At 36.9% G+C, this 26,109-nt stretch overlaps 1 protein-coding gene across 9 annotated transcripts in view; it reads left to right on the top strand.

The window, feature by feature from the left end:
• The window catches only part of PTPRM (protein tyrosine phosphatase receptor type M), a 463,558-nt gene that overhangs the window by 340,349 nt on the left and 97,100 nt on the right, over window positions 1-26,109 (top strand). For all 9 annotated transcript variants that reach the window (XM_084510811.1, XM_084510807.1, XM_084510806.1 and 6 more), the window contains one exon: window positions 23,691-23,842. In XM_084510811.1, coding sequence (XP_084366937.1) covers window positions 23,691-23,842 — 152 coding nt within the window. The remainder of the gene's footprint in view (window positions 1-23,690; window positions 23,843-26,109) is intronic.

Below are 26,109 nucleotides of genomic sequence, written 5' to 3'. Positions count from 1 at the left end.
AGCCACGGTTTTCAAAAAGATGGTATGAAAATTTTTAAAAGATTCCTAATTTATGAGGTTGCTTGAACCTGTACTGCTTGTAGCTGTACTGCTGCTTTATGGAGTGCTTTCTCTGTCATTGTTGACCCAAATATTGCCCACTTAAATGTGTACTGTTTATTTGCTTTTTAATTACATAAGCGTAACAGCCAAAAGAGAAAAACACAGTGAGTGTTCTCAAACGCTGAGAGTGTGTTGTAACATTCAGAGTACTGAAATACAGCTACCATTAAATGGTGAGATGTGGTAAGAGCCCGGTATACCAAACCATCACAGTACTAGTTGTTTGTCACAGAAACAGATTTTGGTGATATCTGAAACAAGCAAAATTACAATTTTCAGCACCACAGTTTGATACTGTTCAGTTAGCTCAATCTACTTCATCATTCATCCATTGCAAATATACAAACATTCATGCAGTGTACACACAACCTAAACAAGGTATTCATGGATAAGACTTTACTAGCAAGAGCTTTTTGCAAATTTTCCAGCTTTCAACTAGCTGCTAGGTACACTTGAAAATTTCAAAAGCCCAGGAAGTTTAAAAACACCTGGAGATAAAAGAACAATTTGTTTGCACTGGAAATGGCCTGGAAGTGATGAAAAACCTCATCTGTGTCAATTTCTACAGGGAGTTTACGTCCAATCCAATCAGCACAGCTTCAGTCGACACCCTTCTCAGGACAAAACAGTGAATGAGTGTACAATGCAAATAAACATTCAGAGCAAAACAAGAGGAATTTTTTTTAGACTTCTGCTTATGCATGTCAGCCTTGAAAGTATTAAAATAATACCGTGGCTCTAATTCTGCTGCTCTCTTGAGGTACAACCAACTAAAATCATAGGGCTTCCCAAATTTTTGAATCATAAATTAAGTACTTGTGACTTATCTATAGCAATGATAAATGTCTAAATTGATATTACTAGAATATATACACTCCATCCAGATCTTTCTGCACATTTCAGACCAAGACTTTAGATTTTTAAATCACTTGTGCTAAAAGGAATACAAGAGAATGTGTGGAGAGTTTTATTCAATTCGTAAAAACTCTAAATGAGTTGGTAAGTGGGCTGAATGAATAATGCAGTATGGTAAGGAAAGTTCAATAAGCTATAGCTATTATAAAAGCAAATTTTCTCATAAAGGAATTGAGGTACACACTCCCAAAATGTGTTGAGCATTTGCACACATAGCTCCCACTCAGGTAGTTAGTAACCAATGCAAGATTTTCACTCATTCTCTGTAAATGTCAGTGGAAGAGCAGATTCACAAGTTTACATTTAATAGACTTTTGAGAGGCAAAATACAATTTACAATGCAATAATGGCCTAGAGAACATTTAAGTTTATGGAATTATGAATTTGTTCACATGGAAAAAAATTAAAAGGAAGCCCTAAGCATCATCAAATTAAATATATAATGGTAAAGTCAGTTAACTGTGGTATAGCCAATTTGCATATAATGTGAGTTTATAAATAGAAAAGCTTGGTTAAGATGATATATAACAGGAATATAGAAAGTCATATCACATTATACTGCCTTGCACTATTAACCTGCCAATGTAGAAAGATGCACACACACTGACATATATATACTATACATATATACAAAAATAATTTGACACATCTAAAAAAAGACAGTTTAAGCTGTGATCTAGACTGCCAAAACTGAATTCTTCTGTTTATTCAGTTACCTTTCATATTTAATTGCCTACCTAGTCATCTGTGGACATAATGTTGGCATACTCTGTGTAATATGATACAGTCTCATTTTAGGTGTATAATGAACTTCAGTTTCCTAAGTGGAATTTATATTAGGTGACATTTTCCTTGTGGAGAAAATTGCATTTCTTTGAGAAGAAGCTTTACGGCGAAAGATTAGAAATCTGAGTTAGTTTTGTCAGTTTTAGCAAAACATTTGCAATGGCTCACAGTTAGAAGGCGTGCTAAATGCTCTTTGGTGGTGGATTCCCATAGACTAGGCTAAAAAGATACTATCAGAATTTTATAACTTCTTGAACTTCTATGATTTCTGTTGATGGTACCTCAAAAGAGTGGCACAGTTAGAGTCAAGAATTTCTTGAATGGCATAGGAAATGAGATGCTGTTTAAATGAGGCAGAAAAAAAAAATAAAAAAATAAAAGCACTTTGTTTTATGTAGAATCTACCAGGCTCTTCATAAATTTCATTTCCGCATTTGGAGTGCAAATGTCGAAACAAACCTTTGGCATCGTGCAAAAATAGGAGCATTTTAAGTGGAACCTTCAAACTGGATGTTTTATTTCACAGTTGCCTGTCTCTTCTGAAGACCATTCTCACAGAAGTTAAAGGTCTCTTGATTAGAGCGTGTCACTTAGCATGAAAATGCCAAGGATTTAATTATTGCTGTTCTGTTGCCACAGCAATTGTTGTAAATTAATTTCTCTCTTAAAAGTAGGGCAGAGGGGGGAAAAGCAACAGGTAAGTGCATCCAGTGTAATTTTTCTCCTCTTCTTCTCAGAAGCTACCTCACGCTCACGATTGAATAAAGTGACCTGTGTTCATTTCTCCAGCTTGTGACATAATCAGAGGGAGGAGGTTTATGGAGAGGGAGGGCAATCCAAGTACCAGACAGAACAATTGCAGGTGATTTTTGTGATACACAGAGCAAATCTTTTAACAGATTTCCCAAAGAACATTTGTAGTCTTCATATTAGAAGTCTGCTAGACTGACCCTTGGGGCAAACTTCAGATGGCAGTCAAAAAAAGCAACTGTCTAGTTTACAGAAAACCTTGCAATCTGCATGCCCACCATGCCCACCACAGATACAAAACAGATTTTTACAAGCCCCTAACACTTGGGGAAAGCAAATACTAGCTTGTTTTGACACACGTAAGAAAACCGAGCAGTTCCTGTATATATATTAGTTTTTCAAATGAGTGTCTGGCTTTCTCATCTTCCTGGTAAAATTTGGTTCCCCGAGGATAGAATGGATTTTATATCCTTCTAGTTCACTCAGGGGAAGAAGTCCTTTCCATGGTGATGCTGAGCCAACAGAGCACACTAATTACATATGCGGGCCTACCAACATATGCTTCTGACCCTTCAGTTTTGCTTGGAGTCCATCTTACCTTTCTGTTTATATGGGAGAGGAAAAGTTAACAAAGTCAAGCATTACTGCTTAGGATTTGGAAAGAAATATATTCTCCTGCTGTACAAGTTTCTCTCTTAATTTGCTCCTACAAAATCCAGCTGTTGTTGTTAGACCATTTCAGAAACACAAAATACTGTCAGGCAGCTTCTCAAGAGTCTGTACTGCAATCAATCTCATAACAAAGTGTAAGAATTCGAGCTGGAATAAAGTAGTGAAAGAATTCAAGCTAGAAGTTGTACAACTCTAAAACTGCTCTTAATTTGGTCAGACTTCATGTCTAAAAAAGAGTATTGAAGAGGAAGAGAAGTTTCAGAGTCAGGCACTGAAACTAATTACAGTCAGAAAAAGTACATGAGCAGAGAGTAAAAGATTGGGCATTTAATGAAAAAGATGAAAGTAGGCACAGTAAAAGTAAACAAATTAATGAACTGTTCATCCTACCAGGAATTTTTGGTCACCGTAAGTCAATGAACAGAAGCATGAAGAGAATAGGTTCTTAAGTTGACTTACATTTAAAATAGTGGGGAATCCTTTAACATAATTCATAAAACTGTGAAACTCACTGGCACCATTATGCTGCCTGGGCTAAGATTATAGTAAGATTCAAAGGTTAACTGATCATCTCGGTGGATTTGAAGAATATGCAGAGTTCACATTGTTAAAATTTGATATAAGTGCTGCTAAAAAGCATTTTGGAAAGGAAGTACAATTTCATATTTTAAAATTAATGTCAATCTCTTGCCATTAAGTTATCAGAAACAGTTTTCTTTCACATTTGCATTTTGTGGTATAAACATTTCCCCATAAAGCATCCAGAACTTCACAGAAACAGGATATTAGGCCAACTGGGCTCAGTTCTAATCCAATATGGCAATTCTTACCTTATGATTAATGACATTCTCTTTATCAACAGCTGTGATTCTGACCTTTGTGGCTCTGCTGGTTATCTCCTGATTTATACATTTTCATAAACTGCTTCCCTTTTAGAACGAAATAAAAATCTAAAAAACTTTCATTCAATTGCTATAACCTTTTCAAATATTTGCTCTTAACAGAGACATTCAAATAATTTGTTCACAGAAACTCAGATTGTACATCAATAGCTCTCTTTTAAAGTATAATACTCTATTAAGCCATTTTTGTATGCATTCATTATGAAAGCGAAAATATGCTCTGACATTTAGGAGAGGGATAATGTAATTTTACTAACCTCCTTGCATCTAAAACTGGAATCTTTGTTTTGGACACCCACTTTTAGAAATGTCCATCTCTTTCCTTTAGCATAGTGGCAGGGTTAATAGTATTCAGAGATCCCTTTCCTGGTTTGCGATGCTAGCGTGATTCAGGACATGTTAGCTTGATGAGTTATAAAATGAGCCAGTTTATCTTTAGTTTAGCCTGTGATCAGTGGGGAGAGCGCTTTTCCTTTGGGAACTGAATGTAAAATAACTGAAGCAGATTGAAGTTGGCAGTGACTAATGAAGTCTTGTGAAGGAGTCAGGAATCAGTGGGTTACTACATAGGATGGATTGAGAAGAGAGTTACAGCAGCCTCTTTGTTGTGTCTATGCTCTTTGTTTTTGGCATTCTAAGTGCTTCTGTGAAGGAAATCTCTTCTAAAAAAAAAAATAAAATAAAACCCTGATGTATGTCTCTGAAGCACGCACATTTGCACACACATTTGTTACAGAGGAGATAATTCTAGACTTCCATGTTTAATGAGCCAGTGTGGTTGCCTAAAGGTGTTCTACATGTTAATAATTTTAATCAGTCACGCAGAATTTATGGAGCTGGAATTCCAGTTGAAATTAGCAGGAGTTACAACTGCAGTCATTTATTTCTCTGAGAGCTCCCCCTACTCTCCCCGTTTGATAATATGCCCTATTGTCACAGAGTCTGGCACAATAAATCAGCTGTAATGCAAACGCCACCAAGCAGCCCGCTATGGGACTTGTGCACAGAGCGAACGGCTGTGAGTAGAAAATACTGCAATTGTCTTTGAATTTGCTCTACGTGTAAATTCTGCGGGCATGGAGGGAAGGCTGGAGGAGGGTGAGGAGGAGGAGCACGCCAGCCTGGCCTTGAAGGGAACAGAAAAGGGGCAGAGATGGCACAGACCAGTCAAGCCCCCTGCCCTCAGCCTGACAGCTGACCCAGGTCAGGAATTGCTCCAAAATGTTTCTGCTTTAAGCCCATGATTAATTGATTTGAATGACTGCCTAGCCTCAACTCAGTGTACAGCAGGATGAAAGAGGTCAAATGCTGAAAAGTGGAACATGCCCTCTGTACGCAGTCTTTGGAGCTGGGCTTTCTTCTGTGGGCAGCATTGTGGCAATGCTACAGCCCGGACCGTGGTTATTGGAGTTTTTCAGCAACGCTACAACAATTCAGAAAACCGCTGTGGTGCTACTGTATTTTTGTTTCTGAAGTGTTTGGTTAGTGGAGCCTTTTGTTGAACGACGTCTTTAAGATTTTGTGGTTTTTAGACACCAATATCTCACATAACCTGGGGATTCTGACTGAAGCATTGTGAATCAAACTGATTCAAGCTCCCTACAGTCTGACTGTCCCAGCCTGTGCACACAGAGAGCAACAAGATTTGTGTTTTCCACCTCATTAAACTGACAGCAGAAATTAGTTTGTGGTATTAAAAACTAAAAAGTTAAATTACAGCTACATGTGTCCTTTTTGCAATGGGGCGTGTGAAAGATGTTTGGTTTTAATGTTTGCTATAATGGAGAATTTAAATTGCAATGTTTGTCAAATCTCTAATCTTTGTTTCAGAGTGGAATATTAATTACGCTTTTAACTATGAGAGGTAAATAAAATGAGCATCCACTGCCTGCCTAAGGGTAAATTGCAGATTACTGACAACGTGACATGGCGTACTAAATGTCAGTTTTGTCAAACAAATTTAGAGGAACAGTTAAACTATTAGCTTCCTGTTGTTAGAGGGGTTTTTTTGCAATGAATGACTGTTCCTAGCAGCAGGGGCACTGTACCATATGGAACACTAACAGAGCTAAATTGAATAAGCGAGATGAATGAGGAGATAGCATTACAGACGCACTCAATTAGTTTATAACTGTCTATTAACTTCTGTTGGTGGTTTTGAATAAACAATAGATTAACTATTACACTCTTTTTTTTTCTTTCTGAAACCGGTAGAAAGACAGTATGATCATGGCACAGAGTGAAGAAGAAACTAAGCAGTTTCTTTTTTTTATTATTATTATTATTATTACCTCCTGCCTCTTAATGACTCAACCTGTGTGTTGTTGGCAGGACAATCAAGAAATAAAATGCATTATTTCCAAGAAAGAGATCAAAATAATTCAGATGTGGTTACGCATGCAAAACAGTTCTTTGAATACAACTACCAGGAGTTACTGTGCCTGCTTCTTAGGACCTAGTTCAGCAGCAGTGAAGCACTAATACAGCATGCACTCCTCGCACTGTCATAGTGATTTATTTGTTGGTTAAATGGAAAAGTGCTGAAATAAAAATATAATTAATGTCTGCCTATCTTTCTGTGCATAATCAGGCATAAAAACCCCAAACCACCTTCAGCCCCTTTAGCAATCCAGTGGTGATGCGTTAGTGTGACACTGACAAGGGAAACTTGAAACGTGTTTGATTTTGTGTACAGGATTATGTCCTGCTAAAGTCATTAGGGTCAGATTATTTCCATCTAATTTAAATTATAAGGAAATAAGTACAATACAAGATATGCCTTTCTTCCATTTCAAGTCATTGGAGATAGACAGGGATTTTAGAAGGCACTGAGCTTACCTCATATTCTATTGTGATATTTTTGTCCATTGTTGTTTAATTTAAAATTTCTGGCAAATAAATGTCTGAGGACCTCAATCAAGCTATTCCACATTGCACTTTCACATTAGGTGTTCAAGCACCTAATCAATTAAGGTCTCACCACTTATGAACCTGAAATCCAGAACACCAGACATAGAAGGCAGGCAAAGTATGTGAAGAGATGAGTGTTGGACTGAGGGGATAATATAAAAAATACAGCAAGACATGAGTAGCTTCCAGTCTGTCAGTGAGAGTGGTCTCTAATTGCCATAAGCCTTGTCACTTTGTGATTGCATGAAGCTCAGCACTTTTAGATGCAATCCTGTGTCAATGGGAAATGTTGGAGAGGAGGTGTTACGGGTCCAAAGGAGTGCTGGAAATAACAAGCGAGCAGTTAGGGAATGCAGGACATTAAGCCAAAGGAAGCTCAGCTCCAGTAGTTGTACTGCTCATCAATAAATTTGTTTGAAAATGCAGTTTCTATTTTCTGGACCAGCCCTCTATTTAGGTAATAACATTCATCCTGCTGAAATCCTTTCATCTGCCACCTCAGTGCAGTCTCATTCTCCATTTTCTGAATAAAGAGTAACACTGCTGTCAAACTACTCCTAACTTCCTTCCAAGATCCATTTTACTGACAAGTGAAGTGATTTCTGGCTGTACCCTTACCATACGTATTTCACAGGCAGTGATGTAAGTTTTAATTAGTAAAACCCCATGAAATATTTAAAACTCCTCAGGTTATGTTAATGAAATGGAAAAATGGCTTGGGACTCTTACATCCTGTGGGAACGCGAACATTGTGGATCAGAACAAATGAAGAGGTGGAGACAAATTCAGGGGCTGGGGTTGAACAGGGGAGATAAGATGTCAGTTTCATATGCAGGCCACAATATTAATACATTCCTATCCATATACAATCTTGATATGTAAAAAAATATGCCAAATTATGAAAATACTTCTGCCTGTGTCTGGCAGTGTAATCTTTTTTTTTTTTTTTCAGTTTTACCTGCAAACCACAGTATTTGAGTGTTGTGGTTGAACCCCAGGAGGCACCTCAGCACCACACAGCCACTTGCTCACTCTTCCCAAGTGTGCTGGGGGAGAGAATGCAGAACAGTGTTTTGGGAAGGCAAACACCATCACCCCAAACATCCCCACTTCCTCCTCCTTTACCCCAGCTGTTGTTGCTCAGCATGACCCCACATGGTGTGGGACATCCCTTGGCCAGCCCAGGCCAGCTGTCCTGGCTGTGTCCCCCCCCAGCCCCTGGTGCACCCCCAGCCTGCTCTCTGGCAGGGCAGCACAAGGAGCAGAAAGGTCCTTGGCTCTGTGTGAGTGCTGCTCTGCAGCAACTGAAACATGCCTGTGTTATCACCATTAGTTTCATCAAAAATCCAAAACACAGCATCGTACAAGCCTCTGTGAAGAAAATTAACCCTGTTCCAGCCAAACTCATGACACTGAGAAACTTTACCTCGTATCTGGAAGTATCTGGTACAGTGCTGCTGCTTACAATTCTACCAAGTCTGCATCTAAGTGCCCGAACCAGGTGCCCACATATCTACTTCAGCTTGCATTTCTGAAGTTGTTTCTTCAGAAAATTCATGTTTATCTAGCTTTTTGTTGCCATAACTTTTCATCTAAAGAGAAGTAGAGCCTCTTCACCTGTAGTTCACCTGTCTGTCTCAAAATACTCTTACAAAGTCATTGACAGCGCTGGTATTACAGTGTGTTGAATGAAGACACTCCTTTAAATAGTGAACGTGTGTCCCTAATGAATTGCACAGATGTCCATTTATATCCTCTCAAATTATTTATCTTCTTGCTGTTGGAGAAACCATCACTATACTATTTTTATCCAGTGTTTGTAAACTTAAATGTTACTGTGCAACTGTTAAGAAGCAACTGTTAAAAATTACCACCCAGTCAGGGCCAGTGTCATTCCATGCAGTGATTTGAGGTTTGATAAAAAGCTCTTCTAGTTGCCCACGATGCAACAGTTAGGTCATCTTTTCATTACTGAATTTACAATCTTACTAAGGCTGATGTACACAGTAAGAGCCCGTTTTGACAACTTGTTTTGACCAAGTAAAAGTTAACGGAGGGAAGTCTGTTAGCTTCTTTAAAGAGGCAGCTCTCCTTTCTTTCAGGGAAGAAATGGAAATCACCATTCTGAAGCCCTCATTCTCTTAATTCTCCACTGAAGTCAATTGTAAGGAGCCTTTCTTCTGTAATTTCCTACATACAGCTTTTTAGCAATTTGCCTAGATAAGCTAGGAAATGTCAATCTAGTCAAAACATTTGCTCGGTGTGTGATCTTAAATTTGTTATCCTTTGAATCAAATAGTGCATTAAGGAGAAATTGTCATGTTCTAGTTTATGAAAGAGAGATACCTGAAGTTGTGTGATCACATTTCTATAGCTTTAGAAAACAATCACAATTCTATAGGTATCTTCAGGTGATTTTGTATAATTAAATACCCACAATGTATGTGTTATAGATTACTCATCCTAATTCAGTAGAAAATACACCAACTCTTGTGCCAAAACACTAAGAAATATATAAAAGCTCTTTCACAGCAACTACTGTACTATTTTAGGAGCATTCCTGCTCACTGCTTTTTTTGTTTCAGTGAAGAAAAAGACTTCAGTGGTTTCTCTAGACAGATAAGATAGCCACATACTCCCATATGTTAACGAGTAGTAATGATGTCTTGCAAGTTAATATCCTTTTAACCTCTGTTTCTGATTTTTATTATTGGGACTTCCTATTCAGACCTGTCTCCTGACCTAGATTGTGGTATGTTACATGCAGAAAAACCCTCCCTCTCAAGTACAATCTCCCAGTTCTTGCAGAACTAGCACAGAAAATTCTGTGCTAGCTATATTATTCAACAAACTCATAGAAAGGCTGTTATTAACCATTAAATTCTTCAGGAGTGCAAAATCGTTTTTATGGAACTCGTGTTAAATTTTGCAGTGGAGGGTACTCCTTTCTTCGTTATCAAATTCTCTTGTTATTTATTTTTTTTTAATAAAGGAAGAGCAGTTTTCCATGCAGCTGTCACAGTTTGCATCCTTTCTCTGTAAATAATGAGTTGGAGAGTTAATTTTAGCACCGCCGCATTTTATCTTAGAAATATCATTATTGTTTGTTATTAAAGGAGTGTGAAAGAGTAGCTTATGGTCTTTTCAATGAGAAAATACCATGCCAGAAAGCCTGTTAGCTCTGTCTGTTTCTGGCTTCACTGCTGCCTCTGTGCAACACTTAAGACAGGTCTGTGTATCTCCATAAAACTCAGTGTGCTTACTGTCTGACATCAATAAAGTAAACGGTAATATCTCAATATATTTGAAGTACTGTGTATTATGGGAGCAGCAGCTATCATTGCTGTTATAATTGCAAATTTCAACTGACTGATATTTTTAGTGCTGTAGTAGTATTTCAGGGTTGTTACCTTCTGAAGAACATCACAGCACCTAGCAACTCATGTTAATACCCGTAGTGTTCTCAGAATGGATGACTTCAGCATGGGATGGACTGTGATATTATTTATAGCTTTAACTCTATTTGCTCAAAAGGAATTTTACCATGCAAGCTGTATTCAGAAGAAGACGACATTATTCTTTTCTGAGGGTAAAAGATGCTAGCGTGTCTTTAAAAATATATTTTTACATAGTTCGTGATTTGATTTGAGAAAGAGTATAAGTCATTCATTTTGTCTTCAAGTGTGTTTCTGTGCAGCTTCAGGTAGTGTGGTTGTGTGTAAAAAAATTGATTCCTTAGTCTTTGGATTATGCTGCTTTTGGGTGGGAAAACTAAGTAAAAATCCCGTATTACATGCAAACATTATTTTTTTTTTCAAATGTTATTGTTATTAAAGATATAACAGTAGCATTCCTTGACTCTTTTCCTACATCTTTTAATTAGGAAAGCTTTTGCTGTTAATAGTTTCAACTTTGACAGATTTGGAAATGAAGGGATCTAAATACATGTATTTGAAATACTCTTACCTAAAGCCACCATGGTATGCTGCTTTATCAGCATAGTATAAAGGTAGTATAAAGGGCCCTGAAGTGGATTAATCAACCTTCCTTGCCATGCAAGTCTCATATTAAAGTCTTTGTTAAGAATCGTTGAATATAAGACATAAAGCCTCAACACATGTACCTGCTGAGAGAGAAACCGGGGCTGGACAGCATCATTTGCTGTTTATAAAGGGGGAGGCTGACAGTTTCTCCCAGAAGCCCCATTACTGTGAGTGGGATAAGGTTGGATTGAGGGTGCAGCTGCATCGTAGAGTGACCAAATAGTGTCAGCCTCACAAGGGCTCAGCTGGACCACTTACTCTATAGTCACAGCTTTGGATTACCAAGCAGTCCATCTGGCACTGCAGTCCCACTGCCAATTAGATGCAATAGCCGTGATTTGGGAGAGCACTTGAATCATTTACAAGCCCTGTGCTGCTTAAGAACCCCTGCTTAGTGCCCTTCCTTCCCTTAGTTGGGCACAGAGCAGTATTAAATTTGAGCACGCTAAGAACGTGATGCTCAGGGTATATCTTCATGCATCCCACTAGTTGTTCTACCTGGCTTAAGGGCATATTTCAACATGGACCAGTTTCAACATTCCCTTAGGAAAAAGTGAGTTTCTTTCTTACATGGCTGAATATTGCCTATTCTGTGTTTTTAGTCAGTAACTTTTGGGGAGACAGATTTCTTTTTGTGGAAAGGAAGGGAAATATATTCCTATAAAAGGCTGATTAAAACTCTGTGAAGTTGGATATTGAGTTGCTGAGGTGTACTGAATATTACAAAAGCCTTGAAGGAGGGAAAATGGATTTGGGGAAATAATTGCTTAGAAAAGTGAAAGGCGCGTGATGGAGGTGGAGTGTGGGTAGCACATCAAAAATCATGTGTGATTTTGTGAATGTTCAGTACCAACACTAGCAAATATGTTGTAGAGGATTTTGTCTGTATTGGAATATAAAGAGGGAAGAAATATTGAATCAAGTGAGGAAGTATGGGCCTCTGGTTTGGAAGTCAGAGTGAGCAAGGAATGCTGTCTTGCACAGAAGACAATATACCCAGGGACTGCAGAAGTACCACCCACAGCAGGATTTACATCAGAGCTAGGACAGTGTGCTTATCTGTTTGCCAGAACATCTGTGCTAATACAATGGAATTTTGCATCAGCAAAAAGCCTTTGGCTGTTTTGTATTCTGTTATTGGTGAGCAGGAGCAATGAATGAGTCAGATTAGATTAAGCCTATCAAAACCCATGCTTTGGGCTTTGCTTTTACACCATTACATGTATTTGTGTATACATTTACATACATGCATGTATGTATACAATATGTACAATATATTTACATATATTTATAATATCAAACATGCTAAAGGGAATGTTAAGAGAATGTTTTGGAGAACTTCAAACAATTTCTTTTGACTGTATTTTATATCCTTATGATAAAGCGAAATGCCTTAGTTTCTGCCCAGTGAGAGAAAGATCAATGCAAAGATCTAAATGCCTCGGGAGAAAAATGCTTTCTGTATTTAAAACTGTCACAGCTACTACTGCTTTCTATTAACTTGAGCCTATGCAAGCATAGAAGCAACTAGTTAGGTGCCATATAAATCTGTGAATCTGCTTCCTCCACTGGGACTTGGAAGACTAACCCTGTAGTGAAAGTACCAAGTTATTTCACGTAGAAAATGCCTATCCCATACGCATGTCAACCTCAGGTGCACTGTAGGGTTGGTGATTTTCTGGTTGTGGAAGGAACCACTTACATGGCACGTTTACTTATAAAGACAGGTACTGACCATGCTTAAGGAGCTTGGAATGTAGCAGATCTCAACAAGAGAGTCAGGTGTGCAGACAGGATGATGAAAATACCATGTAACAGTCACATCTATCATACAGCTCTGTAATTCCCCGCACTGAAAGTACCTCTGCAAATCTGGTGAAAATTTGGTGTGGGGAAAGTCATCCTGGAACAATTTTTCATCAGTTTAACACCACCGCCTGCTTCAGTTTGGGAAAGCAAAGGGAACGTGGACACCTCTGGTGCGCACCACCCCTAGGAGTTTGAGGCTTTGCTTAAAACTGACAGCTATGGGATAAGAAGGTGTTTTCTTTCATCATTAGCCAGCCTTTTATAAATGGTAATTAGTCTCAGGAAGAGAATTTCAAAATCTGTCATGGATTTATTCCTGTGAAAAGCTTTCATGTTTGTGTTGTCTGGCACTATACATCACACAGCTACTTCCTCCTGAGGAGGCCTCAGTGTTGTCTGTTTATTTCTTTATTCATACCATATGATAATACTATGGAGAAAATAAAAGAAAAAAGAAAGGCTGTTGAGACAAAAGGGAAGATTCTTGGGGTGTCAAATGCAAAATATATTTTTTCAGCAGTATGTTAAAATGCAGTATTCTTGTACCCTGTGCAGTCTTTAATACCCATTTACACAATACCATGAAGGAGATAATCTGAAAGCCTGATATGACATACACATCTTTCATTCATCTGAACCGTTTATGTGTTCTCTCTTAAAATGAAAGTATGTGTGCATATATTTATTTGCATATGAAACAATCTAGGTATTCTTGTTAACTGTAGATCATTAAGATGGCATATATGCTAACAAAAGAGAAAGTCCAGATTCTGTGTAAATTTCATTTACTGTTTTTAATGGAGTTAGCTAAGAAAATGAATTTTCTTTCTGTGGGGAAAAAAAGTATCCTCAATCAAAAGGAAAGGTCAGGTGCTGAATTTTCCTGTGAACATACCTTTCAGAACAGAATGTCTTCAGAAACTTCAAATACTTCATTTCAATAAAGTTGAAATAGTGCAGTAGAAAGAATGTAAAATAATGTAATGTCTTTTTACGGATATATACAATTATTATAGCTAAAATTAATACAAGTCAAATACAATGGAAAATGGAACACTTCAATCTTCATTAAAATGAGAACGTGTATATTATTAATACTACATTTGAAAATCAAAATATAATTTACCTTTTCGCATGGAAAAGGGTCACATTCTCATAATGCAGTTGAATGTGAATAAAAGTAGCTCTTTTATGCAAAAAACTGTATCGATAAATATTTTTCCACAAGCTTTATTCCTTAAATTAAAAAGGTGGTTTAGTTCACACATAAAAAAAATCATAATAAATAACTAAATATATACATAAATAAATATCTGAATAAACAGTTAAATAAGTAAATTAAATATTCAAAAAGAATCTTTATCTTTAATTATTTGACTGTATGTAGTTTTGTTACAATTTCCATGTATTGATTATGGCTGTACAACTCATATGTAGAACATTTCCGAAGGGGCACAGTCTAGGATAGTGTTCAGATCTGTAATCCCTTACATCCCCATGGTTTCCTTTTATGAAAAAACAAAAACAAACAAACAAAAAAAAAAAACTACTACTAGAACCTTTAATGGGAATAATAGGATAATTTGCATCAGAAGGGACCTTTAAAGATCGTCTTTTCTACCTCTGTGCTCAAAGCAGATTTAAATTAAATCAAATTGCTCACAACGTTGTCTAGCGGGGTTTCAAGTATCTCCAAAGATAGGGATCCCACATCCTGTCTGAGCACCTGCTCCAATGCTCGACAACCTCAATGGTAACAAAATTTTACTGATATCTAGTGGGAATTTCCCAAGTTGCGATGTGTGTCTAGTGTATCTTGTCTTTTCATGACGTGTAGTGTCGAGCTCTGTCTTCTCTATACTCTCCAATTAGGTAGTTTAAAACAGCAGTAAGATCTCCTGTAAGCTCTCTCTTCTCCAGGCAGAAAGAGAATGGATTCAATTCCCTGCTCAGCCAGGTAGTGTTTAAAAGCTTATCTCCTTTTCTGTCACAGAGTCCTAATCCCCATGGTTCTTAAGAAGAGAGGGAGAACTCTCTAAAACCTTCAAAAATATGCTGCTTTGAAGAGAGTAGTATGAGATTGACTGGACCAGAGAGTATGACTGGTTTCATGAACAGGACAGTCAGCTGAAAGAGAGACCTGGGTGCTGGTTTTCCTACAACAAAACCTATGGTGATATTTTTAGTACAGTGCACTTGTTTCACCCCTCATCTACTTACCATGATTTGGCTGCTCCCAGATGCTCTAGGTCTCTGCCTTCCTCACCATCTGTGTATTTTTCTTACACATTTTTACAGTTCTGGAGGACCTGTCAGTCCATTAAGCATCGTATTCACTAGCTTCTTGATTAATTAGGGGATAGTAGGAATCAAAACACAAATCTAAAATTCATATTTCAAAATAGTCACATTTTGAAACAAACAAGAGAATTTGTGGCTTTTAATTTTTCCTCTTAGTTCAGTTAAGTAGAGTAAGATTTTGTTGCCTGATTTATTATTTATAATAATCAAAGTCATGTTCAGAATTAGATAATGATCAATTCTGAAAAATGTCACTCCTCTCATCTGATTGCTCTTCTATTTTCCCGTTTGAGTAGTTGGTAGTTGGGTTTTATTGTTTGTTTGTTTGTTTGTTTGTTAAAATCTGTGAGTAGATTTCTCTGAAGACCAAGACCAGTGACTAACCTGAGCCAGAACCAGTGCAGCCAGGAGTTTTCTAAACACAGTTCTCCCAAAGCTTCTCAAATTCTTTATACTGCTGTAGCCCAGAGCCTTTCCTGAATAACCTGACAATCATACTAAAATTAATTGAGGTCTTCTTAGGTGGACAAACAAGAACTAAGCTGTAACCATAAAATTAATTTTTACTGTGAGTTAGGACAAGAATCATCCAATTTCAAATAGAAGTTGTTGCATCAATCTAATATACCATATAGCTACTTTTTTTTTTAATATATTTATTTTCACTGAGTCTTGGTCAGTCACCAGTGTTCCCACTGAGCCACTGCATCAGCAAAGAAAATCTGTCAGTGTGACACCTCTGTGACCTGAAGTGTTACTGGGTTTAATTCTATAACCTTCACTTGCAGAAACCCTGATAACCTGATGCAGAAGTTCGTGCAAAGCAGAAGAATCAAATAAGCACAGTTTTAATGATATCACTACAAGCGAACCTCAAAGCATGTGCTGAATACCAGAACTAAGGGAAGAATATTTAGCAGAAAGAGTAGATGATCTCGCTGTGTACCTGTGGCTGAAGCTGCCCTGTATTTTTCCATCAGCTTTTCCTTCTCTTTTCACATTCCCCTCCATGTTTTCTTTTTCTCTTTTCTGATCCACACTGTCTTTAAGTCATGGCACATTTACCTGTGACATACCACTGTTATTTTGCAATGAGATGTAGCTAAATATTTTTTCTTCAAGCTTTGTCATCGCTTAATGCTAATGAACCAGTCTACTTGCAACAAGAATGTGCAGAATGACCATTAAAGCTCTGATACGCTATGAGAAAAAAAAAATTAAAACTTTTTGTTTATGCTCATATAAAACAAAACCATTTTCCCTAACTTCCAACTTCACTAAAAAGTTCGTACTCTTTTTGCACTCAAGTCTTTTAACTCTGTAAGATAAATGACTCCCCCCACCTTTTACTCATTGTCCTTTCTCCTCCCTCTCTAGCCAGTTCTGTCAGTACTGGGAGGCTTTTTTGTCTCCCAATACTAATTCTGATGTTATTTAAAGTACTTTTATGTCACTGCGGCAAAATGAAAGCCACAGTGAATGAAAGGGGGAAAAATGAAACACTATGGTATCAGGTACACTGTTTTCCAAATTCTAGAAATATCACAGCATTTTTTTAAAAAATCATTCATTTTTCTTTATCAGAGAAGGCAAGAGCGAGTAGAAGTGAAATGAATAATGTTACCACTTGATCTTACACAGGAAATTGATAACAAAAACAAAGAGAAAGCACCTAAAAGACATTGTAATAAGCCACCTGTTTGTTAAGTCAGGCAAAAGGACATGTGCACCCTGGGCTATTGTCAAATATTCACAATCTGTGCTACAATCTTCCATACTGTTGCATCTTTGCTTTCTTGTGACGCCAATGCAAAATATATGTTGGATTTCTTAGGGTAAAGGATAATTTTATAACCTAATACTAGGAGAACCTCAGCAAGGAACAACACTATGCAGCAGGGTCCTGCCTATCTTTTTTTCAGTTTAATTTTCTTGAGAAATACTTTCCCTGTGGTTGTTCCCTAGAAATGCTAGTTCCCTGAAGTGGGGACATCTTGTAAAGCATTTTATTAACTGTTCGCTAGTTCTTGCTGCAAAATTTAGTGCCTTTATAAATACTTCCCCTAACTTTATTTCCTGTCTGATAGAGTGTACACAGTGTAATGGCACTGTGAAATTGCCTTTCTGAGCATTCTACATTTCAGTATAAAGCATGTAAATGTGAAATTTAACAACAGAAGTTTGATATGAGCAGAACTTCACTATCACTGATGCCACGCTATTTCTATTTTGCATCCTCACTTGATTTCAATAGCTTGATATTTATGTCTCCACCTATACAAGGGAGATGGAAGGGGGTCCGTTCAGACTGTTGGTATTTTGATAAGAACTGTAAAGCAGAATAGAAGTACTTATTACTTCCAGTGAAAGTGGTTGAATATGGCCTAAAAAATTTTTACCATTTTGGTTGAATTGGATTAGATACTTAGGTTTCTAAAACTTGTTTTCTGAGAGGATCTGATAACAATAAGAAGTAACATGAAGAATACAGATGAGGAGTTGGAGACTTGAGGTATGTCCTAAAAGGATATCTTAAATGTAGAAAGCAGCATTTTTAATTTCCTAATATAGATTAGAACTATACACAGTGTTACAAAACGTGTCTTGTTGAAAAACAGAAGCAATAGGCTAAATATGAACTCCATTTTACAGACGTAATTCGCATAAATTTTTGTGATGTATGTTTTTGTGTCTGCCTTAGAGAACCTCTTTCCTGAAGACAGGAAACAATCACAGTTACTGACAAGGGTTATTTTATTGTTGAAGGAAAAAAAATAGTGCAACAGAAAAAGAAGTGCAACATAATATATAAAAATCTATTAAAATACAATAAACAAGAATTAAGTCAGTTACTTTCCCTGAATTTCTTATATGCTATTTGTGGAGAGCTTTTATTAGAAGATATTTTCAGACTGGGTGTCCCTGAATCAGTGATGCTCTTAAGATGATTTCAAATTAAAACATTTTTTTCCCAAAATAATTGTGAGCCTTCTTTCAGCGTATCACAAACAGCCAAAATAGATGGGCAAATTTCAGTTCTGCTTAGGATAACATAAGTAGCCTAAACAGTGTAAAAAGGTGAGGAATTCTAAGTGTTAGGAAAGCAAATAAAGCATTTACATTGTTTTTTGCATAGTCTCCTCAAGGAGTTGCCTTGAGATTGGCAAAACAAGGAGTTTTTTGCCAATCAAAAACAAATTCAAAGCAATATTGCATTGAATTTTGGATTAAAAGTCCACCAGACTTAACATCACATCTGTGTCAGTGGCCAGCAAAAAATCATTAGAAACATGTATGAATAGAGCAATTATAAAGTAATGCATTCTCTGTCCTCAGGCCTTAATAAATTTTTCTTTTTTTTTTTAAATAGTTTTGCTATCTCCAGAGCACTGTGGTGATGTGTTTCATAATTATTTTTTTTTTTTGTGCGTGGAAGTATTTACTTTTGTATTTAAAAAAAAAAAAATCTGTATACCTTCCTTTTATGGTTCTTACATCGTCAAGAAATAGTGTTTAGGTTTTCATTGCATACTTTCTCCATGCTTTTCATGTTTTTTTACACTTTTATTGTATTCCCAGTTGAACTACCTCTATTTTAAAAGGAAGACTCCTTATCTATACAAGGACTACCATTCTTCTGGTAGGATCTGTTCCTTCGATCTTCCTATCAGCTCTGTCTATATTTTCTAGTTCAAGAAGATCTTTTTTTTGGATAGGCACACACAGAACTGCTGGTAGTTCCGTTTCTTTATTCCTTTGCTTGAACGAAAGAAGACATACTGATATAAAAATGGGGGCACCACTCAGTCTGAAATTGGAAAGAAGGAAGTGTGTGTTTTGCTTGATTCAAATAAATATGTTTTACTCACTTTTCCTAAATTAAGATGGCAGGCTCATTTCTCTCAGAGCTTGAGCTGGTTCTGGTTATCAGCCCCAGTCACACATGCACACACTTTTTTTTGTCATTTCTTCTTTTTACTGTTCTTATGTTTATCTAACTATGACAGTGGCCAATTGTGTTGCATGCTTTGTGCCTAGTGCTTTATAAGCACAGACAAAAGGCAATCTACGTACCAAAGAGATTTTTATTTAAGTCAAGGCAAAAGAGAGAAAATGCATACAGGTAAATAGGTGGAAAATGAACCCAACAGAGTTCTGATAATGTAGCAGCAGTTATTTTAGGGGAGGCATTACAGAGAAGGAGGACTTTGAGAGAGGTGTAGGGTCAGACTTGTAGAGGTTTAACAGGGAGACCTCAACAGGAAGGGACGGTACAGGGGAAGATGGAGCATATGAGAATTTCACAGTGGCTGTTAAAATAGGGACAGACTGTGACCAAGCCTTTAGCTTATTATTCTCCCAGGCTGATTTTATTGTTACAGAACAGAACAAATGATACCTAAAATCTCACACAAGGTATTCCTGGGAGCCTGCATGGTTGTTTGCTCTGCATTTTACACTGTTGTTACCACCATACCAGTTTAAAAAGGGTCACTTATTTCTTATGCCTTAAAAATACCACCAGTTCCTAGCTAATCTTCAAATTGTTCTGAGTATCAGGTTCCTCTTTTATCGAGACTGCTATAGGATATTCTTTTTCTTCATATAGTGATTATAACACTATTTGCGTGAAAACCTAATCATTTTTCATTTCCTTCTATAGAGAATTTTGTACTAGGTAATCATCATGGGAGATTCCATCTGTTTTGCTTTTCCCTTTGGTTGTAACACTCTCTTCCTTTAAGAAGGAGGGAACATTAGAGAGTAGCTATGAAGTATCTTTTCCATGAACAAAGGTGATCAAATATTTAAGTCTTTTTTTTCCCTCGCTCCCCCCCCCAAAAAAAAAAAATATATATATATATATATATATATTTCAGATCTAAGAGTGAGAATGGAGATGATAATATGAAGTACCATGGTTTTATGTATTTCTGACATTTTATATAGCTATATAGCTAGAGCTTCCCAGGGATCAAGAGATCCAAGGAATGGATGAGTTGCAGATTGTAGCACTAAGCGATACTGGAAAATTGCAGATGTAAAAAAAATGTTACGTTCAGCTAAAGTTTACTTGATAAAGTCCAGTGGGTATTTCTGTTCACAGTGCAAAAGTCTGGCTGGTGTCTCTCTCTTCATGTAGCAGTTGTTTCAGATCTGAACTTTTCCCACAAGACCTATTTCCAGAATTAGATTCAGATTCAGAAGTACTATACAGTTGTTACTGCCATAAAAACAACCTGCTATAGCTTGATTATGGGACCAAAACCAAAAATGAAGGAAATGAGAAAATGTCTGTAATTTCTTAGCAAAAATTATCCAATGTTGTAAAATCTGAGCTTCATGTTGTTGGTGTAATAAGCAAGAACTCTGGGTTTCCTTGGGAAAGATACAATTGTCACTGTAAAACAAAGGATGATGCCTGTAACAGCAGGTTCTTGAGATGTGTACCCTACAGAACATGTAATTTTTTGGAATCACACTGAGTGGCTGGTGTAATGTATTTCACCATATTGTGAATTTTCAGATAGGGATCGGTATCACTATAATGATACCCAGGACAATTGTCCTAGTAACTTTTCTTTAAAAAAAATCTTAAGGAAGAGTTGTTGCCTGTTCAGTAGTACATTGTTCACATGCAAGAAATTTTGGAGGAAATGCTGGGCTTGATAACAAGTATGTTTTGTGAATAGAGATATCACTCACGGGTTCACTGATGGACAAAGAAAGGTCATTATACACTGCATTTTGGCTTCTAGATACTACGTAGTATCTAGATAGCAAATCAGGTTGGTAACTGGTTAAAGAGAACCTGATGACTTTGGTTCTGGTGCTGAATTATCCTAAGTGTTTTCCTATGATCTTCACAGCCATGAAATACAGTTAAGTACAGTATGTGGCTTACGTGTGAAGTTTCAGTGACCATACTGTGTATGTCAGCCACAGCTGGGCACTGTTCAGGTTTTGGATTCACAACCCAGCTGATGGACTTCCATTAAGTTGTTCATGCATTAGGAGATACGTCTCAAAATAGACTCACCTCAGATTCTACTGTATTGCTTATTCATTATGATTAGAAATGAAGGAGGGGCAGATGGAGGACACAAAACCACAAAATAGTACTTGAGTGACATTTTACTGTCTCTGATAAGCAAGAGTTCAGACTACGTTATCTAGTGGTCCTTCAGAGCTTATGAATTGTGAAGTAATAAGGAACTAGTTTTGCTGTCAATGTAAACTAGTATAGATCAGAAAGGTACTTTTAATTTTCTTCCATTTAAACTCATTAAATTAAATTAAAATTCATAAATGAAACCCTTGTTTAGCACAAGTCATTTTTTTCTGTCTACCACTGATATTCCAAATGAGACAATCATGAGTTAAACTTCACCTACAGGAAGGATGTGAATTGTTATCATTTATTATCTCGACAACAGCCGTACACTCTTCCTTAGCTGGACTTTAGGATTATCATTAGTGAATTTTGAAATCCCTAATAATGAGCATTGAGGTTTTGTCGCACATCTAAATGTTTAGTGTAGGATTGAGTCTCACAAGTGGCTGCCATTCGACTGACCATAAGAGCACTCCAGCTCTCCTTTTCAACATCAGTCACAGTCTAAAGTGTGTTCATGGTGGCTCAAGCTAATGCAGGTGACTTCTAGGCTGGGATTAGCAAAACCACTACTTATTATTGTAGTTACTATAATAGTTTTTTAAGGTAGAATAATCACTTTCAGTCATGGATGCTTGCCCTGATGAATGGAGTTGTAATCCAGCAGCATATTGAGGACCAGATGTGACCCTTAATACTTTCGTGTGCAATTACCTAATACTTTTGTATGCAATGATCCTGCGCTTGTAATTACTACTATTAACAGGGAGACTTTAGTTTCAAAGTCTTTTAGCTATGGACTAAGATACTGTTGAGCTTGGTACTTTATAGGTACAGAACGCGACTGTGGCCCCTGCCCCAAAAGCCTATTATCCAGGTGTGAGGTAGGAGATAGCAGCTAGACAGATGGAAAGCATAGGAAGACTGTGATGCAATATTGATCTGCATTGCAGGTGGTATTATATCAGTACTTTGGCAAGTATGGCAAGTACTTAAGTAGGTTTGAAGCAGAATAGTGAGCTTTCTGTAGGGATGTTTATAGAAAGCTCTTCCCATGTAGTACTACTGTCAACGTGAGACAAACACACATGCTTGTTGTATACTAGTGGAGGCTAGTATATTTTTTTTGTGTGGTGGAAATAGTTTTTTCATATTGAATAAGAGCTAACAAAGAGAAGGGCTTTGAGAGTACAGTTGGTTATGCTTGGTGCAGTAGACCTCAAGAACTGGAAGGAAACATAGACAAGATAATGAGTGTCTGGTAGCTTTGGTTGAAGATATCTAAAAGACTTTTCCAGCAGATAGATATGAGCTAGTTCATTATGTTTTTCACAGAGAAAAAGTTACTGAACTAAGATATAAGAAAATCAAAGTCTCTGGAGCAGTCGTTTCTGTGAAAAATCCATACTTTGAAGATGCTATACAGAAGGAATTTGGAAAACTGTACTGAAGTCTGTAGGCAAGGACTTGGAGAAAAGCTTGGTCTGAAACAGAGTCACAAGCCAGGGAAACAAGCCAAATGGATATAAGATCCATCATCAGGATCACAGATGTCCCACAGGATTTGATGGAAGAATCAGGAGTGCTGTCTCAGACCTGTTATTGTGTGATGGTATTTAAGCACAATTAGATCTGGGGGAGGCTGGGTGAGATTTTAGTTTAGATAGGTCTTTAACAGACAGATCTGGAAAAGAGAAGTATATGTGTCCAAAGCACTTTTGTAGTTTAATGACTCCCTATGATTTTATCAGAACCAAGATCTTGTCTCTGACAGATCATTCCTGCTCAGAAGCAACTAACTCTTGTTCCTAATCCCACTGAAATCAAGACAAGAGTGACAGAAAATCGTCTTTAGAAATGCAAGTCGGTTTGAAATGTCACTTGCTTGCGCGAAGTATGTAAGGGATCAAACATAGAGTATGATGTACAGCAGTTAGCTGTATTACGTGTTGTCTCAGTGAAACAGCTCCAGGTGTTTCCACGCATGTGAAGTGGAAATTGTTACTGAATTGTCAGTCCCAGTGAGATCTTGTCTCCTATCATTTTTATTTATGTATTTAAACAGATGTAGTCACTGATACAGTAGCTCACAGCACCTTTGTATCTGAGTATTACACTTTAATTCAGTGGTGCTCACCAAGGATTAAGGTGCTGTTCACCGTAAGTCAGGGCATTGGCAACTAGCCCTAGACTGTCAGATGCTGTTTAAAGATGCAAGTGTGAAATCAATTATGTTTTCAGAAAACTAGGAATAATTGCAAATATGTTAATAATATGCTTACAAACTATAATACTGGTCTAAACAACATGAAGACTGTGTTTGCTGACTGGATTTTGTTGTGTGTTTGTTTTTTTTTTTCTTTTTCTCAACATTCATTTCTTAAGAAAATTGGCTAAAAAGCGGAAAGAGACATTGAGTAGTACACGGCAGGAAATGACAGTGATGGTGAATTCAATGGATAAAAGCTACACTGAGCAAGGCACCAACTGTGATGAAGCTTTCTCTTTCATGGACACGCACAATCTAAATGGGAGATGTAAGTCTTTTCTTTTCTTTTTCTCTTCTTTTTTTTTTTTTTTTTTTGAAGGTGGAAGAAAGGTGCAAATGGTTTTTAAAATATTCCTCATTACTCAGTCATGGAAAATCCATGGAACCCAGACTCTCCCACTGTGCAACACATTACAGTGTGTATTCGAATGAGCAAGACAGTCAGATATCAAGAATAGACTTCTTTAAAAATAATAAGGATAATTGAGCTTTTTTTTTTGTCCATCCTTTTCTTCTGCAGAAGAGCAAAGACATTACTGAAACAGCTGTAGTTTTACCTTTCTTCAATTTCTATTACGTTAAAAATGTTATATCCCTCATGCTATCCCATGTCCTTCAAATGCTTTCCCTGCTCACTTTTTTTTTTTTTTTAGGCAAAATTTATTTTTGAGTGTCATAACTTAATAATGGCGATCCAATTGTCTTATTATTTCCAATTCTAGATGATGCTTTTTCTGTTGCTTGTGCAAAGGAAGAACTCAGCTGAATTATCTGCAATTTCATAAGAGATTGTTGAAAATTCTGAGTCTTCTTGGATCTACCCTGAAAATAAATAGAATTTGGGATTTTTTTTTTTCTGTATTAGAATTTTAGTCAAGGACTTACACCTGTCTGGAGGTTAGCAGTGACCAAAGACAAGGACTGCAGTAGTTTTTAGAGCTGTTAAAAAGAGTAGAAAAAGAATGACTACATTTGCAAAACATTTTATTTTTTGTAGCACAAAACATTCTATTTTTTCTTGTATACTGATGGTTTTTAACATCTTCAGAATTTATCAAAGATTGAATTTTGTTTCAAGTACTGACAGTATGTGAGGCCCAACTCCCACTCCTTAATAATAAGCTTAAGAACTTATCTTTGACGAGTTCAGTTGTACAAACACTCCGTGAGGTTTATACAGTGAGACTTCTCTCAGCAGCATTAGGCTCAGAATTTGCAATGTTAATCTGCATTTGTGTTACTTTTGAAATTGCTCAGAAAATATCTTTCAAAATCTGACTTGCCATTCTGGTGAGAATATTCCATTGCAGTTAATGGGATCTCTTGTGAAGAGATCAAAGGGTTTGACTTCATTTTCTGTCCTCACGGTGTAGTCTTCCAATGGTGTTATTGAATGGTCATAATAACCAAAGAAGCTTCAATGAGTTCTTGTGACTACATGCTCTCTTCATGTAAACAAACTTAAATCAATTTGACATTCTTGGCTTGTCAAATATTTTACACCAATTGAGGGCTAGAACCTCTAATTCAGACTTTCCATAATAAATGTGGTCAACAGAAGAATAGGTTTGAGAGTCTTTAGGAAAAATTTGTGCATAAGACCTTGTTATCAAGAGACTTAAGGCGTCCCTACTTTCTATAAAAGTTTATTAACCTGGCTGCATTCTGTATCTAGACAGTTTTATTAGCTGCAGCAACCCTGACATCAGCTAGTCTCTACATCCGCACCCAAAAGGAATAGCATGCTGTCCTTTCCATCCAGTGACTCAGGAGACATAATAAAAGGAAAGCGGTCTCAGATATATTCACTTTTGGAATAAATGATACCATCTGGCATCATTTAAACCAGTTTCCATATAACTCCATCTTAATAAGGGGTGGCCCTAGAAGATCAACAGCAAAAAAAAACAGATTAAAGCTAGCAGGAGTAATCTCGCTGCTTCTCATCCAGCAGATTCTGTCTTCCTTAATTCTGCTTGTTTCCCAAATTCCTGTTAGTCTGCTTATAGGTATCCAGAATAAACTTGAATTTATTGATCTGTGTAAATATCATCAAGCAAACCAACCACAACTAAGGTTGAGTTTGAAAAAACTTTGCTTAAAAGCCTTTAATGAGTTTTTGGGTGAACATCTCACCCAAAGATAAGGTTAATTCTCTCCTGTTAAATGTATCTGTGCTTACCATAGTAATTCATGTGATCTATGTATACCAGGGAATTAACTGAATTTAATTTGTTTCATTGTGTTTTGCTTTTATAAATGATTAAATCATTAAATACCAAGCCAGCATTGGTGTATGTATCACAGCCTGAAAACCATTGTTAAACAAAGAGTGATATTCAGGGCATAATAGTATCTGTGTACACATTATCCACCTGTCTGAACAAATTGAAAAACAATAGAGGAAAAAAGAACTACAGTAGAATATTTACATACAGTATTTATTGTATTATTAGGTAAACTTAGTAATGATCAAAGCTTCTGTCAAAAGCACCTGTTGTCACCATGATGTCTTTATTAAAGCACCAGTGTTCA

The sequence above is a fragment of the Aythya ferina genome, assembly GCF_964211825.1.
Source record: "Aythya ferina genome assembly, chromosome: 2".
NCBI classification, from domain to species: Eukaryota; Metazoa; Chordata; class Aves; order Anseriformes; family Anatidae; genus Aythya; species Aythya ferina.
This window is presented reverse-complemented; position numbering and strand designations above follow the sequence as displayed.